The 18,978-nt window shown below is 43.3% G+C and overlaps 1 protein-coding gene and 1 pseudogene across 1 annotated transcript in view; one reads left to right on the forward strand and one right to left on the reverse strand.

The window, feature by feature from the left end:
* PIK3AP1 (phosphoinositide-3-kinase adaptor protein 1) overlaps positions 1 to 18,978 on the reverse strand; it is a 122,844-nt gene that overhangs the window by 58,303 nt on the left and 45,563 nt on the right. The window contains exons 3-4 of the mRNA XM_027960633.2: positions 6,619 to 6,758; positions 1,228 to 1,372 (exon numbers count right to left, since the gene is read on the reverse strand). Coding sequence (XP_027816434.1) covers positions 1,228 to 1,372; positions 6,619 to 6,758 — 285 coding nt within the window. The remainder of the gene's footprint in view (positions 1 to 1,227; positions 1,373 to 6,618; positions 6,759 to 18,978) is intronic.
* Positions 9,801 to 10,323, forward strand: LOC105604240 (large ribosomal subunit protein eL31-like; annotated as a pseudogene).

Genomic DNA, 18,978 nt, shown 5'->3' on the forward strand with positions numbered 1-18,978 from the left:
AATTAAAAATACACCAACCACAAAGATTCGATTCACAAAAGAGGAAATGTGACAAGTAGAGAACGTGGAAAAATATTTAACCTCGCTAGTAATCAAAAAACGGCAAATTAAAATAATGGACTACTTTGTAGAAAGATATTAAGTTAGCAAAAATATTCAAAGTGACAAGGCCTAGTGTTGGTGATGAGATAGCAGATAAACTTGACTGTAGTAATATTCTGTAAGGCAACTAAGCATCATCTTTCAGGACCCTTAAAAACGCCCAGTGTTTGAGGAATTCCATCCCTAGGACACTATACTAAACACAATAGAAACAAAACCTGCATAAAGATGCTCAATACGTCATCATTTACAATAATAAGATAGTAAGAAATAAAAAATGACATAAACAGGCAATAATGAGGAAATGAAAAATTAAACGATATTTCTATTCAGCTGAGTATTATATAGCTTTAAAAATTATGGTTTTAAGATATAGGTCCAATTCAAGGAACTAGTTTTATAAATTATGGTACATCTACACATTGGATTACCTTGCAACCATTAAGCATCATTTTGTCAAAATAATATTTATTAACATGGGAAAATATTCACAGTGTATTTCCAGGTAATGAAAGTTGGTTGCAAGACAAAATTTTGTACACAGATGTGGGAAAATACAGAAACCAGTGATTTCCTTTGGGGGCATATGGGTAATTTTCCACCTACTTCCTTTTATGGTTACTGTATTCTCCAGGTTTTCTATATTGAGCACACATTACTTTTGTAATAGAAAAAAATATATATAAAATTGAGAGTTTCAAAGTCCATGTAATAGTACAGTGGTAAAAGGATGGAGACAGGATAAATTAAGGTTACATATAGAAAACCAGAATATAAGATAATAGATTCTATTGGAACAACTATGTTTTTAAAAATTAGGAACAAAGGCAAAGAAGACTTAGTGGTAGGGTGTCAGATGACTTTATCCCTACTTTTCCTATTTTTCTCTAATTTTAAAAAATGTTAAAACATTAACTTTGTAAACGTTGTACTATGTCCATTTCCTCCCCATCACACATGTATGCTTCTACAGCTTCTTTTTCCTTTCAAGAGAATACGACAACCAATCCAAATCTTGCTTGTCACTTTTCTCAATGACTGATAAAGACAGCTGTCAATAAGGCAAAGAAAAAAGGGGCCTCTTCACATGAGGCCTAATTTCTGGAGGTCAATGGGGCTACTTACTGGGAGCTTTCACGGAAACAGTGTACTCATTCTCCAGCTTGGCTTCCACCCTTATCGAGGGAGAATCCTCACGAGAAAATTCGGCTTCTGTTGTCACCTTCTCATCCAACTTACATCTCACGATGACATAGACAGTGGTTTCTGCCTGGAATGGGAGACCAGTCATTGTTCCTTCTCCCTGGTTTTTGGAGCCCCAGCTCTCCCGAGTGAAATTGCTCCAGGCAGGGTGGGGTCTGCAGTCCAGTGCCAGGCAGTGACTGCTTGCCACAGGTCCCAAAAGACCACTTACAAAGCCCAAGATTGAACATTTATAACCCTTAGTAGCAATTTGATCATCTTATGTCTGTCAAACCTAATAATAATTTTAAAACCTGGGGCTGGTATTTTATATGTCTGTTTATTTACTTTTTTGTAGCATTTCTTTTTTGTTGTACATTATGAAAGTATTGGTCCATGGCAGAATTGGAAACTTGAAAGAACATTTTAAAAAAGTTCTTCACCACAGATAGTTTGAGAAGCAGTATTCTAGATCAGGGCCTTTTCCATGAGTCGGTTCTTTGCATCAGGTGGCCAAAGTATTGGAGTTTCAGCTTCAGCATCAGTCCTTCCAAACAATATTCAGGACTGATTTCCTTTAGGATGGACTGGTTGGATCTCCCTGCAGTCCAAGGGACTCTCAAGAATCTTCTCCAACACCACAGTTCAAAAGCATCAATTTTTGGCGCTCAGTTTTCTTTATAGTCCAACTCTCACATCCATACACAACTACTGGAAAAGACCCTGATGCTGGGAAAGACTGAAGGTGGGAGGAGAAGGGGACGACAGAGGATGAGATGGTTTGATGGCATCGCCGACGTGATAGACACGCATTTGAACAAGCTCTGGGAGTTGGTGATGGACAGGAAAGCCTGGCGTGCTCCAGTCCATGGGATGGCAAAGACTCAGACACGACCGAGCAACTGAACTGAACTGATTCTAGATCAACCTTGGTATCCAAAGTGAGGCCAAGGGATCAGCAGCATTGATATCTATGGAAGCTTGTTAGATACGCAGAATCTCAAGCCCTGCCTGGACCCACCAGACACCACACCAGAGTCTGCATTTTACCAAGACCCTTGGATGACTCAGCCTTACAGAGCAAGAGGCACTGATTCACAGAAGACTTCTTGAATTTTGGAATTTATGCTCTTCTCAGATGGACAAAGATGGGGAAGCTCTATACAGTCACCAAAAACAAGACCGGGAGCTGACTGTGGCTCAGATCATGAACTCCTTATTGCCAAATTCAGACTGAAATTGAAGAAAGCAGGGAAAACCACTAGACCATTCAGGTATGACTTAAATCAAATCCCTTATGATTATACAGTGGAAGTGAGAAATAGATTTAAGGGACTAGATCTGATAGATAGAGTGCCTGATGAACTATGGACGGAGGCTCGTGACATTGTACAGGAGATAGGGATCAAGACCATCCCCATGAAAAAGAAATGCAAAAAAGCAAAATGGCTGTCTGGGGAGACCTTACAAATAGCTGTGAAAGAAGAGAAGCAAAAAGCAAAGGAGAAAAGGAAAGATATAAGCATCTGAATGCAGAGTTCCAAAGAAAAACAAGGAGAGATAAAAAGCCTTCCTCAGCGATCAACGCAAAGAATAGAGGAAAACAACAGAATGGGAAAGACTAGAGATCTCTTCAAGAAAATTAGAGATACCAAGGGAACATGTCATGCAAAGATGGGCTCGATAAAGGACAGAAATGGTATGGACCTAAAAGAAGCAGAAGATATTAAGAAGAGGTGGCAAGAATACACAGAAGAACTGTACAAAAAGATCTTCACAACCAAGATAATCATGATGGTGTGATCACTCACATACAGCCAGACATCCTGGAATGTGAAGTCAAGTGGGCCTTAGGAAGCATCACTACGAACAAAGCTAGTGGAGGTGATGGAATTCGAGTGGAGCTATTTCAAATCCTGGAAGATGATGCTGTGAAAGTGCTGCACTCAATATGCCACCAAATTTGGAAAACTCAGCAGCGGCCACAGGACTGGAAAAGGTCAGTTTTCATTCCAATCCCAAAGAAAGGTAATGCCAAAGAACGCCTAAACTACCACACAATTGCACTCATCTCACATGCTAGTAAAGTGATGCTCAAAATTCTCCAAGCCAGGCTTCAGCAATACATGAACCATGAACTTCCAGATGTTCAAGCTGGTTTTAGAAAAGGCAGAGGAACCAGAGATCAAATTGCCAACATCCACTGGATCATAGAAAAAGCAAGAGAGTTCCAGAAAAACATCTATTTCTGCTTTATTGACCATGCCAAAGCCTTTGATTGTGTGGATCACAATAAACTGTGGAAAATTCTTCAAGGGATGGAAATACCAGACTACCTGACCTGCCTCTGAGAAACCTGTATGCAGGTCAGGAAGCAACAGTTAGAACTGGACATGGAACAACAGACTGGTTCCAAACAGGAAAAGGAGTACGTCAAGGCTGTATATTGTGACCCTGTTTATTTAACTTATATGCAGAGTACATCATGAGAAACGCTGGGCTCAAAGAAGCACAAGCTAGAATCAAGATTGCTGGGAAAGTGAAAGAGGAGAGTGAAAAGTTGGCTTACAGCTCAACATTCAGAAAACGAAGATCATGGCATCTGGTCCCATCACTTCATGGGAAATAGATGGGGAAACAGTGTCAGACTTTTTTTTTTTTTTTTTTTTGGCTCCAAAATCACTGCAGATGGTGATTGCAGCCATGAAATTTAAAGACACTAACTCCTTGGAAGGAAAGTTATGACCAACCTAGATCCATACTGAAAAGCAGAGACATTACTTTGCCAACAAAGGTCCATCTGGTCAAGGCTATGGTTTTTCCTGTGGTCATGTATGGATGTGAGAGTTGGACTGTGAAGAAAGCTGAGCACCGAAGAATTGGTGCTTTTGAACTGTGGTGTTGGAGAAGACTCTTGAGAGTGCCTTGGACTGCAAGGAGATCCAACCAGTCCATTCTAAAGGAGATCAGTCCTGGGTGTTCACTGGAGGGACTGATGCTAAAGCTGAAACTCCAGTACTGTGGCCACCTCATGTGAAGAGTTGACTCATTAGAAAAGACTCTGATGCTGGGAGAGATTGGGGGCAGGAGAAGGGGACGACAGAGGATGAGATGGCTGGATGGCATCACCGACTCAATAGACATGAGTTTGGGTAAACTCCGGGAGTTGGTGATCGTCAAGGAGGCCTGGTGTGCTGTGATTCATGGTGTTGCAAAGAGTTGGACATGACTGAGCGACTGAAATGAACAGATGAACAAAAACAACTGATTGGAGGATTAATTTTCCCAAGGCATTGAGCACCCTGAGTGCAGTTTTATATTGTTTTGAGATCTCTTGTCAAACCTGCCAAATGGAATTATCTATTTTACTGTGATGGTTATGCTGGTTAAGTTCTTAAGACATTGAACTAGAAAGGACAGGCTGTTCAAAAAACAAGCGAAAAGGAGAAATTTCTGGCCATAGCTATTCCCCAGATGTTCATTGTAAAATTCTGCTCTCAAGCCTTTAGCGGAGGCCTTTGTGACGACAGCCACTCTTGATTCCAGAGCAGGTTGGGGGGGGGGGGCGGGGGGCGGCTGTGGCCCTGGCTCACAGAGGCTGCTGAGGGTGAATGTGAGTGTGTTTGTGGTGGACCTGTCTCCCACTGTGGGTCCAGCCCTGTCCAACCTGCTCCTTCTCCCAAGGAGCCGGGGGGGAGCCACTGAAAATGAATGTGTCTCCCCCTTGACAGTCATGACCCAACCAACGCCAGCACAGCTGCCCCAGGATCCAGAGACCTGGAGCAGGCAGCAGAGAGAATCCTGGGTCAGTGGGAGCCAGCACAAGATAAGGAGCCAAAGCCCGGAAAATCAGGGAGGTGTGGGTGGGGCATAATCCTTCAGTTCCAAACCCTCCTCACAGTCTCCCGTCTGATGTCAGGATGAGAGGGGCGTGGGGAAGGCAGGCAAGAGTATAGGAAGACTAGAAACTGCATGCCCACCACAAAGCCTGGCTGGTCAGGAAAAGGAGTGAAGTGGGTGCAAAGAAAAGGGACTGATGAGAACCAGGGATGCATCTAATGGCCCAGCTGCTCATCTCGGACCTGGTTATTACCAGATTCTGGTCCAAAGGAAGCTGGAAACTGATTTTCATGCCCAATTTTTAAAACACTGAGCAGCTCAAACCAAACACATCTGTGAGTTCAATCCAGTCCGAAGAAGCAGCTTGCAACCCCCATGGAGGACGTCCTTGCCCAATGCCTTGTGGTCTCAGACTGCACAGAAAGCCACTCACAAGTGTAGAGAAGCTAAGACTTCCCATTTCCATGGCCCTTCCGCCCTCTTGCCTCCAGGAGCCCACAGTGGCAAACCTAGCACAGGCTCCTACCCACAAGAAAGCGTTTCACTGCTCTGAATGAATATTACACATTTTTTTTAATCAGAAAAGGAAAGATAATGAAAAACTATCAATACTGTGGTAGTATTCAAATAACAGTGGCTCATCAGTTGGTTATCACATTCAAATCATCTCTTTACGTGGGTCCTACCCCTGAAAATGTTAGTCATGTTATGCTCAGGCATTACGGGGAAGGCAATGGCACCCCACTCCAGTACTCTTGCCTGGAAAATCCCATGGACGGAGGAGCCTGGTAGGCTGCAGTCCATGGGGTCTCGAAGAGTCGGACACGACTGAGCAACTTCACTTTCACTTTTCACTTTCATGCATTGGAGAAGGAAATGGCAACCCACTCCAGTGTTCTTGCCTGGAAAATCCCAGGGACGGGGGAGCCTGGTGAGCTGCTGTCTATGGGGTCTCACAGAGTCAGACATGACTGAAGTGACTTAGCAGCAGCAGCAGCTCAGGCATTAAGCTGAGCTTATCGCTTATCATTTTCTTTTGCAAGTGATACTGGCCAGCAAGTTTCAGCCATCAAGCTTTAAGGCACTTTGGGGCCATACAAGGAGCCAGGTGACAGAGAAGCAAGCTGTCAAAATGCCCAGCACTGGGCTGGAAGGACCAGACCCAGGCCTCTAACTCCAAGGCTGACATACGGTGTTTTGTAATGTTCATATCTGCTGGTCTTCAAACATTCTAAGTTTTTGTCTCATGAACTTAATATCTTGGGTTGATGACACATACATTCCTGGGCTCTTCTCCCTTGACTTAAAGGAGTGAGGAATGTCCAGGGCCCAGGCACTGGGGGCCCCAGGGGGGCTAATGTATATGGAAGCCCTACAAGAAAGCTGGGATTACACAAAGGTGTGACAGGGGAACACTGCCCCCTTTACTACATCCACTAAGAAGCCCTGAAGCCCGTGCTCCACCACCCATCCACCAGCCCCAGAGGTGCTTACCCCACAGCGGATGCGCCCCGGCTGCACCACCATCAGGGTCCCAGGCGGAGTCTCCAGCGGCGGCAGGCTCTGCTGCTTTGAGTAGGGAAGCACCTTCTCGTCCTCAGTCTCAGGGTCAGTGACGGAGTCGCAGCCAGAATCTACGGCACAGAGAACACAGCTGAATGGAAAGGAAAGGAGGTGGAGCCAGGCATGTCCCAGCCTCATTAAAACCCCAAACGTTACCAAATAGGAAATGGCTCCGAATGTCAAACAAATACAAGCTGAAGGGAGTGACTCAGGAAATCACGAAAGAGGACCTCCTGGGGAAAAGTTAACCCCCATGGAAGCCACGAGGATCGGGTGACAGCAGGAAGATGATGGTGGAGAGAAAGGCAAAGACGTCTGGGGTGGGCTGCTGTCTGAGGCTAGCAGGTCTGGTCACAAACAACAGACCTCTGCAGGCTTTATCTCTGGACTTCTTGCAGGGCCAGCTCTGGTGACTGTGAGGAAAGAGGTCCCTTCTCCTCAAGGGGAGGGGTGTCAAGAATAGGCTGTCCACTTAAAGGCCATCTTTTGAACATCAGGTAAAACCTGTGCTTTCCAGGAAGTCATTGTTCCTCAAGGTCATGGTCACCCAGCCTACTCCCTCCAGGGCAGTGGTAAAAGGCAATCACTTTCAACAAACCTTAGAGTGTCACTGGGTCCCAAATCAGTATCACAGCCAACACCTCTGCGATGGGAAGACTGGAGCGTACTCGGGTTTGGAGCAGGTGAGCAGGGGTATGCAGATAGAGCATGGCATGGAATGAGGTGATGCTGAGATGGGGGTAGATGCAACCTACCAGAGCTCTAAAGCAGGGACTCTTAGCCAGGGCTCAGCAACTGGTAGGGTGCCTGTGTGGAAGATTCTGTGTGTCTGTGTGTGCGCATGTGTGTGTGTGTATTTGCCTAAACTTCCTTGGAGATAGTCCAGGGCTTCATCAGATCCTCAAAGAGGAACAAAATGGTTAAGAACGGCTGCGAGGAACCGGAAGGTCCATCTAGTCCCTTCCTCAGGCTTGTTCTTCTCCATTTCTAAACCACCGACAGAGCCAGACAACTGTGCTAGGAGCTGTGAGAACACAAGCGTGAACCAAACACCCATCCTGCCTTCAGAGAGCCCATCTTCCAGAAGGGCTGGAGAGGGGTTAATTTGGCTGATTCTGGCAAGCTGGCCTTCCATGGACGGGGTGACATCCATCCTGGGAGAAAGCTGGGATGGCAGATCAGGCCACCAATATATCCCTAAAGAAAGCTGTAACACAGGCTTGCTCTCTAGATCCCAGGTCATGCCAGGGGAGGGCTGTGCTCCCAACACCATGAAGGCTGAGGTGCCAGAGCAGGTGTGGGGAACCCATCACCACCTTGTCCTAGGGCTATAACTGTGAGGCAAGGGTCTCCGGAACCCGCCCAGGCAAGAGGAGGGCCCAAGACCTCCCAGATATGTAACTTAAAAGCTCCATAGCCTTGGGCAGGGGTCTGGTCCTGGAGCCTGACATGGGTTCTGACAGATGTCTGCATACAGGTCCAGAGTGTGACGGACAGTAAGGCAGGTCCTCCCGCCGCTTGGTCCCTCTCTGTGATTTCACCCAAGACGCACTAGTCCAGAAGGCGGGGCTGAGTGCAGCCTGGTCTCTGACCTTGTTAGCACAATGGGAATCCAGGCAGAAGTTATGCTGAGTCCTAAGGAGACAGGTACTGTTTCTCACCCTGTGCCAGAGCCATAATCTCCTCTATCTCTCCTTTCCTTTCAGGCCTACTGACTCCCCTCTCACTCAGTGCTAATGACCAATGCCCCTCGACCCCTTCACAAAGGCTAAGTGCGGTAGTCTTTCCACCTCTGTGCCATCTGAGCCAAATTAATGGAAGGCTGACATTTTCTCTGCCGGATCTGCCCTTCTCCACATTTTCTCCTTGAAAGTGAAAAGTGAAAGTCACTCAGTTGTGTCTGACTCTTTGCAACCCCATGAACTATATGATCCATGGAATTCTCGAGGCCAGAGTACTGGAGTGGGTAGCCTTTCCCTTCTCCACGGGATCTTCCCAACCCAGAGATCGAACCCAGGTCTCCTGCATTGCAGGCAGATTCTTTACCAGCTGAGCCACAAGGGAAGTACAAGAATACTGGCGTGGGTGGCCTATCCCAGCTCCAGTGGATCTTCCTGACCCAGAAATTGAACTGCGGTCTCCTGCATTGCAGGCAGATTCTTTACCAACTGAACTATGAGGGAAGCCCTTCTTGACTGGTCACTATTAAAATGGCCAGGGCCCATCCCCATGAACAGAGCTACACATGCTACTCAGACACACTCCCACCCACCACGGAACTTGTGAAAGAGAGCCAAAAAGCCAGGGACAATTAATATTCTTCCTGCTAAGAACTCTATAACACCACACCAAGCTGTAGTTTTGTATCATTCGATGACTAAACGTCAGGTTTCCATTTCTACGGTTCTTCCTGGATGAGAAAATAACCTCATTGACTTACAACATTCATCAGTCACTTAAAACTGCAAGAAACTCCCTGGATCTACTTATGGATCTAGAATTGTTTAGATACTACCCTGAGTGGGTACCAACTTTTGCCAACCACCGATTCTAATTTTTTGTACAGATATAATTGACTTAGGATAGACTCACAGTACGGTCTATTGCTTCAAAAAAGAAAATCTCTTAATTTCTCCCAAATTACTGACCCAGTTAGTTGGCTAGCCAAGGAATTAAGGCTCTGATAAATACAATCAAGAAAAGAATAGAGAAATAGAAATAAGCCAAACAAGAAAGAGATGATAACAAATATGGAGAAAATTTTAGAAACATATTGATGTGAAAACTTGTTGCTAATAGTTTTTTTTTAATTTTAATACAATTTTTACAGAAAATATATAAACTATCAAAAATGTTTCAAAATAAGTAGAAAATTTGACTAAAACAATAATCACAAATTTTTCTGACTTTCAAATAAAACGTAAAGTACAGGCCACAAGCCCTCCCTGCACTGAATTTTAAATTGTAGTTGCCACAGTATTTCCTATCTAGAAAAATTCCATTTATATAAGTTTTCTGTCTCCTACTACAGTTTACAAAAACAATAAAGGATAGTCTTATTTTATATTAAATGTACAAAAAAATTTAACAGAGCAATTAAATACAATAGACAACACCCAAACCAAGTTTCATTCTCACAAAAACTTAATAAGTGACAATCCCTTGCACTTTCTTTCCAACCCCACCCCTGCAGGATGGCTCCCACGAAGAAGGGCGGCGAGAAGAAAAAGGGCCAACCTGCCATCAACCGAGTGACAAAAGAATACACTATCAACATTCACAAGCTCATCCTTGGAGTGGGTTTCAAGAAGTGTGCCCCTCGGGCACTCAAAGAAATCTAGAAATTTGCCACGAAGGAGATGGGAACCCTAGGTGTGCACATTGACACAAGGCTCAACAACCCTGTCTGGGCCAACGGAATAAGGAATGCCCCAAACCCTATTTGCGTGCACTTGTCAGAAAACATTCACCAGACAAACCGTACTTTGGTTACCTATGTGCCTGTCACAGCTTTCAAAAATCTACAGTTAATGTGGATGAAAATTAACTGCTAATTGTCTAAAAGTTATTGAACCGCCAAAAAAAAAATAAATAAAAAACAAAAACACCTAAATATGTGATAAAGAAAGCACTAAAAATCAGTACAGAATAAAGGAAATGGTTGGTGAAAAGGATGACTCAGCAGGTGGTACTGAAAAAATTTAGCTATATGGGATGGACATAGAGGGACAGAGAGACTGTTTCGAATCTTAATTCTTATATACTCCTTTATAGATGGAAAACAACAGTAAAACAAATTTTAAAAAGATAAAAGTATATCAAAACACGGGCAAAAATTTTATCGTTGTTTTGAGAAAAGATTTGTCTATCTTAAAAACAACTGTAAAATACAATGGAAACAAGGAATAGCATTGATGACATTAATTTAAAACTTAGGTAAAAAAAATTTAATAAAAAATAAAATTGTAATGCTTTAGCAGCATTAGTCATAATAGTCAAAGGTGGAAACAACCCAAATTACCCATTCTTTGATGAATGGATGGACAAATTATTCACCACAAGAAGGAATAATAAAATACTAATACATGTTACAACATAGATGAATGTTGAAAACATTATTCTGAGTGAAAGAAGCCAGCCACAAAAGATCACATATTACATGATTTCAAACATAGGATATGTCCATAATCATCACATCCATAAAAACAGAAAATAGACTAGTAATTGCCTAGGGCTAGGGATTCTTGGGAAGGGGTGGGGAGGTTGGAAGATAACAGCTAAAGGGTGTGAAGTTTCTTTTTGATGTGATGAAAATATTTTAGAATTGATCATAGTGACAGCTGAACTGGTCTGTGAAGATACAAAGAAGATCACAGAACTGCATACTATAAATGGGTAAATTGTTTGCTATGTGAATTATATATCAATAAAGCTGTTACCAAAAATTCAATGGCAAACCACAAGCTGGTTGAAAATTTGAAATAAATAGGCCAAGGGGACAATCTCCTTAATATATGAAGAGATCATAGAAATCTCTTTAAAAATACCCAAAGCCAAATAAGTAGATAATTCACAAAGGAAGAAACAAAACTTACCTCCCCATTCAGAAAAATTAAATCATTCATTATCACTAATCATCATGGAAATGCAAATAAAAATAATATACTGTTATTTCACCTTTTTCCAATTAGGAAATATTCAAAGGACAGGTAGGACAGGTACTCTTACTGGTTGCTAAAAAAATATAAACTGGCACACTCTTTCTGAAAAGCCATGTGACCATATACAGAGAGAGAGAGAGAGAGCAAGTCTTCACAATGTTCATGTCTTTGGCCACACAATTCTACTTCTAGAAATCTCTCTTAAGGTAGGAAAATAAATGTTCAAAATGTAGACAAAGATAATGAACCAAGATGTTTGCTAAATCATTCTTTGCATCTCTGAGAAACAAAGAACAACCTGTCTGATAAAAGAATATTAAAAGTATATTTCACTTTAAATATTATTTTAAGTAAAAGTTTATGACATGTTAAGCATAAAAAGCAGAATGTAAAATCATACATCTCAGAATATAAGATACTAGTTATATAAAGGAAAATGCATTTTAAAAGGTCAGAAGAGGACTTCCCCCGTGGCACAGTGAGTGGGAATCTGCCTGCCATCGCAGGGGACGCAGATTCAATCCCTGGTCCAGGAAGATTGATCCTCTGTCCATGGGATTTTCCAGGCAAGAGTTCTGGTGTAGGTTGCCATTTCCTTCCCCAGGGGATCTTCCCGACCCAGGGAAGGAACCCGGGTTTCCTGCATTGTAGGCAGACGCTTTTTACCGTCTGAGATACCAGGGAAACCCCCAACTGGGACGGTGTGCCCCAGCCACTGAGTCTGGCTGCAGCGACTGGAGCCTGCATGCTGCAGAGCCGATGCGCAGCAGCAGGAGAAGCCACCGCAAGGATAAGCCCGCACGCTGCGACCAGAGAGTAGCCTCTGCTCTCCGCGACTAGAGAAAGCTCTCGCACAGCAACAAAGGCCCGGCGCAACCAAAAATTGAAAAAGAAAAAAAAAGGTGTGGATACCGTGGCTGATTCGTGCCAATGTATGGCAAAACCCACCACAATATTGTAATCAGCCTCCACTTAAAATAAATTAATTTTTTTAAAAAAGAAAATGTGTGGATAAACTGTGCATGACCCTTCCCTCCATCTTTTCTACCTTCCAGCCCTTCATACATTTTCATATTCTCCACAGTGAGAAAGCACTTTCATAATGGGGAGAGGTGAAGATGGGCAAAGAGAAAAATAGCAGCTAAGTCTTTTGGCTAATCACTTCATCAGCTTGGCGTCATTTATGATGAGATTGGTCCTAATAGTACAGCATGTGGCAGACATTCTCCAGTGTTCAGGTAGGCCCTAGAAACAACTCCTTCTAGTAGGTCTATTCATTTAGTCACCTGAAATGAACAAGCTACTGGAGGCTAATTCATTTCAGGAAGTCAGGCAGGATGCCATTCACTCTGCAGGGCAGTTCTGGTGGCGCCAACTTTCATTTCTTCAGCCACATTGGCCTCTTCCCAGCCCACTGTGGCCTGGGTCAGGGTCCAACCACTTCAGCAGATTCAGTTTCCTTTGAAGGAAATACCAACCCAGACAAAAGCACCATCGAAACCCACCTGAAAGAGTGAGATGGCACCAAAGTTTCCCACTTACACATGTAAATTCCTCTTACTCCCTCCCCACATTGACGATAATACTATCCTTACTGTCCTGAGACTCAAATAAATGTTTGAGTGAAAACAAAACACTGAAAACCCCAGGGATCCTCCCCAGTTAAAATATTATCAAGACACCAGTAGTATCCTTGTTCAATCGCTAAGTCATATCTGACTCTTTGCGACCGCATGGACTGCAGCCTGCCAGGCTTCCCTGTCCTTCACTGTCTCCTGGAGTTTATGAACATCAACATTTTGGGAATCAGTGAAGTAAATGGGTGAGACTAGGCAAATTTAACTCAGATGACCTTTGTATCTACTACTGTGGGCAAGAATCCCTTAGAAGAAAATGGACTACCCTTTATAGTCAACAAAAGAGTCTGAAATGCAGTACTTTGATGCAGTCTCAAAAATGACAGAATTGATCTTGGTTCATTTCCAAGGCAAATCATTCAACACACAGTAATCCAAGTCTATGCCCCAACCATTAATGCCAAAGAAGCTGAAGTTGAACAGTTCTATGAAGACCACAAGACCTTCCAGAACTAACACCAACAATAGTGTCCTTATTGCTTTAAAATTTAACAATATTCCTCTCAGCTTTTATGAGGGCTGGAGAAACCATGGAAAAAGTATAGAAAAAGACTTTGTGTATCTAGCTCATCCATAAAGGACCCATGTGGCAAAACACTCCCCAAATTCAGTGGCAGAAAGTCTGTCTCTCCAAAGAACTTGCCTGCTTTCTCTCATCAGCACAAGCTAACATGGTGTGTTTCATTTTCCGCCCTTGCTGCCAGGTAGCTCAGTTTCCATTCTGGTTCTTAACCACTGTTAACACTTTCATCCAGGTCTTGCTCTTGCCATTTTTCTTTTTTATATTGTGTTTAATTTTGGAGGTTAATCTCAAACATTTTGGAGATCTAGGTAGGGTGTGAATCAATGCTTCTCAAAACTGGTACCTGCCAAAAGTCCTCAGATACAGTCCTTACAAGAATTAGCGCTTGGACTTTTCATTTAGATGAGAGTGCCTTTAAACTGTGATGCAGACATTCCAGATTATCCAGGTGACCATATTATAAATGGTTCCCTGGTGGTCCAGTGGCTAAGATTCTGCATGCCTAATGCAGGGGGCTCCCTCGTCAGGGAACTAGGTATCTCAAGCCACAGCTAAAGATCCTGCATGCCACAATGAAGGTCAAAGATCCCACATGCTGCAACTAGGATCTGGTACAAGCAATAGACAAACATTAAAATAATAATAATAATTGGGCCCAGCCACAGGACTGTGGTGCCCATGTGTGCATGTGCGCGTGTGTGTGTAATCATTTTGCAGCTAGGTCATGCTAAGGTGACTGTCAGGGGCTAATGAGGAATGAAGACAGGGGGCAGGATGACATGTACATGAGGCATTTGTGCCAAGTGAACACAAGAAGGTTTCCCCACACACCACTTCACATGGAGTAATGCGGAGGGAGATAAGTCCCCCAGTAACACAGGGGAGCTGTGCAAGGCCCTTTGACAGAATCAGCAAGCACCAGAGCCCCGTGTCACGTTCATGATGCTCTTTCAGAAAATGATCATGATCTATGACAAAACAAATGTAATCAGTTTGCCCTGTATTTATTTCACACATGTACTGTGTAAATCTGGTTCATTTGTTTTGCTTTTGGAGTTGGGAAAGAATAATAAGCATTAGGAGTTGAGTATGTTTATACATATTTGAACAACATCAAAATAACTTACCACACTAAAGGTTCATAATTGTTTTTGTCCTTTATAAGGGAGTCTAAATAGTTATTTAACATTATTTGAGTCTAAAAAAACTATTAATTTGAAATGAATTGAGTATGTGTATGTATTTGGATCTGGGGCTTCCCTGGTGGCTCAGATGGTACAGAATCTGCCTGCAATGCAGGAGACGTGGTTTCAAACCCTGGGTCGGGAAGATCCCCTAGAGAAGGGAATAGCTCCCCACTCCAGCATTCTTGCCTGGAGAATTCCACAGACAGAGGAGCCTGGCAGTTCAAAGGATCGCGAAGAGTTGGACATGACTGAGCGACTAACACTTTCACTTTCACTTTATGTACCTGGAGTCACACCAAGCCACCTGGACAAGCTCATACTAGGTAAGAAGGCTGGTGACGATTACTAATATTGATAACAATAAAAGTTACCATTTATTCAATATTTTAATAAGAGGGCTGGGTGGCAGACTCAATATTACTAACAATGATAACAATGAAAGTTATCATTCATTTAATATTGTGGTGACTGCCTTACTAGACAATCTCATTTAATTCTTACATCCACCCTGCGAGATAGAAATCAACAACCTATTCCTATTTTATAGATGGAAACACTGTGCCTGAAGGATTGAAGTAACCCAGCCCAGGCTGTGCCACAGGCAAGCAAGGGGCAGCGTGGGAATTTGCCCCGAGGTGACTACGCCCTGCCTTCTCTGTGGATGTGGACGAGGGCAGGAAGCAGCATTACTCGTTATTCCCGGTCTGAGGTTCTGACTGTAGCTCAAGAGACATGACATGGGCTTTTGTTCACCAACAGCTGGTGGTCCTGCCTTGTTCTGAATGATGCTGCCTTGGTTAGGTGTGTCATGACCCACCACCAGGGCCAACAGGCACATCCCAAGGATAGAGTGTAAGTCAGAAGACACTGAATTCCAGCTGGACCAGTCAGAGTTCCATGTGCTCCAGGGGCCTCTGCCCGAAGCTGCACGGTCTCAGTTTCCAAACAAGTTTTCAGACCACAGGGCGGAATGCCTCTTTCTTGTACATTGTCTACCACCCCATCGGGACAATTTTTTAATAGTCTGAGGGACAGGAAGGGTACAGATGGCCAGAGAATGATGTTTGCTGATCTTGAAACATTTTCTCCCTAACCCCCTCCTGGAATATATAAACTCACTTCTCTTGTACGGTAAAGCTAGGCTTTGGGGAAAGTACCATAGGTTGTTGTTTGGTCGATAAGTGTGTATGACTCTTTGCAACCCCATGGCCTGTTGCTGCCAGACTCCTCTGTCCATGGGATTTCCGAGGCAAGAATATTGGAGTAGGTTGCCATTTCCTTCTCCAGGGGGTCTTCCTGACCCAGGGATCAAACCTATGTCTCCTGCATTGGCAGGCAGGTTCATTTACCACTGAGCCACCAGAGAAACCCCACCATAAACAGGTATCATTCTTCAAAACGACCACAAATGCCATTGTTGAGCATTTGCTATAGGCCAGGAACCAGGCAAAACCCTTGACATAGTTGATTCTATTTGATCAAAACTAATAGATTAGAATAATACTGCCCATTTCACAGATGAAAAAACTAGGGCACCAAAATTGAAATAAACTGTCCAAGTCACACAGTGCATGCTGTATAGAAAGTTAACCCCCAGATCCATGCTCTCACACACTCTGATTGTGCTTCCCACACTGGGGACCATGTCACCAGTACACAGGAGATGATTCCAAAGTGTACAGCAAACATGTGCTGACAGTGAGCCACGTGTAAGAAAGCAGTCCCCTTTCAACCCTTTCAGTCTCACGTGTATCAGGAAGAAAGGCTCAGTTTGGTAAGAGGGTGCCTCTAACTTCTCCTTAACATGCTTACCTCCCTCTGAACCACGGAGAGAACAAGGCACTAAGCCCACAGGCTTCTGCAGACATTAGTATCTAGTAGAATTTAATATCACTGTTCTGTTTTTATTGCCTTTATTTTTATAGTTACCTTGTTTCTATCCAGAGATATTGGTTTTTAATTTACAGCAGCAAACTTTCCTTTTAAAATAAATTTATTTACATGAAAAAACAGGAATTGACTTAAAGAAAGTATTGTTGAAAGTACCATGGAAAAATCTGGAAATGGATACTAGTAATGGTTGCACATTGAGAATGCTGCCACATTGCAATTTAAAACTGGTTAAAATGGCAAATATTATGTTACATATATTGTTACAATTTTAAAAATTGATAATGCAATATACCCCCAAATCACTGAATTGCATACTCTATATGGATAAATTCGGAGAAGACAATGGCACCCCACTCCAGTACTCTTGCCTGGAAAATCCCATGGATGGGGAAGCCTGGTAGGCTGCAGTCCATGGGGTTGAGAAAAATCGGACACGACTGAGCGACTTCACTTTCACTTTTCACTTTCATGCATTGGAGAAGGAAATGGCAACCCACTCCAGGGTTCTTGCCTGGAGAATCCCAGGGATGGTGGAGCCTGGTGGGCTGCCATCTATGGGGTCGCACAGAGTCGGACACAACTAAAGCGACTTAGAAGCAGCAGCAGCATATGGATAAATTATATGGCATATAAATTATATCTCAAAAAAGTGTTAAAAAAAAAACCCAAAACCAAGCTGAGGATTCTCAAATGACCAAAGTTTGGGAAAAGCTGAATTATGCTATACTGCTTTCATTTTGTTAAATTAAATTTAGTGATTTTTAGAACAAGGTAAAGCAAAGCTGGGAAAGCAGGGAAAAGGCCTGTAGTATTAACATGCCAAATTACTTTCTCCAAGTTTTAGATGACAAGAAAAAAGAAAGTGAACAAAGATGGAAACTAAGGAGATAAATTTCAACTGAGAATTAAGAGCTTTCTACCAATCAAGCTGAAAATGGAATGAAATAGAAGTAGTTATCGGGGCCAGTCAGGGGGTCATGGGTGTCTCTAGGCTGATTTGGAGTAGGACACCATCACTTTGCGCTCAGGATTCCACTGTGTCTGATGAAAGAAAGAGTGAAGACGATTCAAAGTTTCTTCAGTTCAGTTCAGTTCAGTCACTCAGTCGTGTCCGATTCTTTGCGACCCCATGGACTGCAGCACGCCAGGCCGCCCTGTCCATCACCAACTCCCGGAGTCCACCAAAACCCATGTCCACTGAGTCAGTGATGCCATCCAACCATCTTATCCTCTGTCGTCCCCTTCTCCTCCTGCCCTCAATCTTTCCCAGCATCAGGGTCTTTTCAAATGAGTCAGCTCTTTGCATCAGGTGGCCAAAGTATTGGAGCTTCCGCTTCAAAATCAGTCCTACCAATGAACACCCAGGACTGACCTCCTTTAGGATGGACTGGTTGGATCTCCTTGCTGTCCAAGGGACTCTTAAGAGTCTTCTCCAACACCACAGTTCAAAAGCATCACATCTTCGGCGCTCAGCTTTCCTTATAGCCAACTCTCACATCCGTATATGACCACTGGAAAAACCATAGCCTTGACTAGACAAGACAAAGGTTCTTGGAAAAAAGCAAAAATGAATAGTCAAACAACCTAGGCAGCGTGGCCCATGAAGGAAAAGGAGCCATGTTCCCTTTGCATTTGTATCCTGGGTCAGGGCCCAAATTTAACCACCACACAGATGGGGCAGAGGTCTAGAGAGTTATCTGAGGTCTGGACAAACTTCCAGAGACTTCTCCACTCAGGATGAAATTTCTCAGCTGTTCTGACAGGCATCCATCCTATCTAAACCACGATGATGAAATCACAAAACAACTATTTCTCAAAGCCCAACATACAATGTTCTGAAGCCTGAACTTCCTAATCACCAAGCAAGTATCCACTGAATATGCATGACAAGGATGCCACAGGGGTTCCCAAGAGCACACCTGGAGAGCATCAGCCTTAAGGAGATGGCAGCTGAACTGGGAAGATAAGGCTCCACACGAAAGAAGTGAGATGACTATGGGACACCAGGAAGCATTACGTATTATTACTATAAATACAACTAAATAAAGTGAGCTGTGTTTCCAGCTGTTTATAAAAGTGCTGGCACATGAAAAAACATAACAGAAAGTTTAGAGAAGTTGCGAAAAACCTCGTGAAGAATGAAGAAGTTAATTTACTTTAACCAAAGCAAATAGCATTTGGGTGTGGGTGCTGGGATTACCCTTTTGATGAAAAAAGCCTATTTTCCATTTAAATTAATAAAATAACTAATAATTCATTCCTTTATTCCTTCAACAAACATCCAGTGCCTTTCAATGAATCCAAATATTCAAACCCTAGCCTAGGCCTCCCAGGAAATGTCACAGTGAGAACATTTCAGCTTCACTGAAAGTGGAGAGACCACAGAGGAG

Source organism: Ovis aries, chromosome 22 (assembly GCF_016772045.2).
Source record: "Ovis aries strain OAR_USU_Benz2616 breed Rambouillet chromosome 22, ARS-UI_Ramb_v3.0, whole genome shotgun sequence".
In the NCBI taxonomy this organism is placed as follows: Eukaryota; Metazoa; Chordata; class Mammalia; order Artiodactyla; family Bovidae; genus Ovis; species Ovis aries.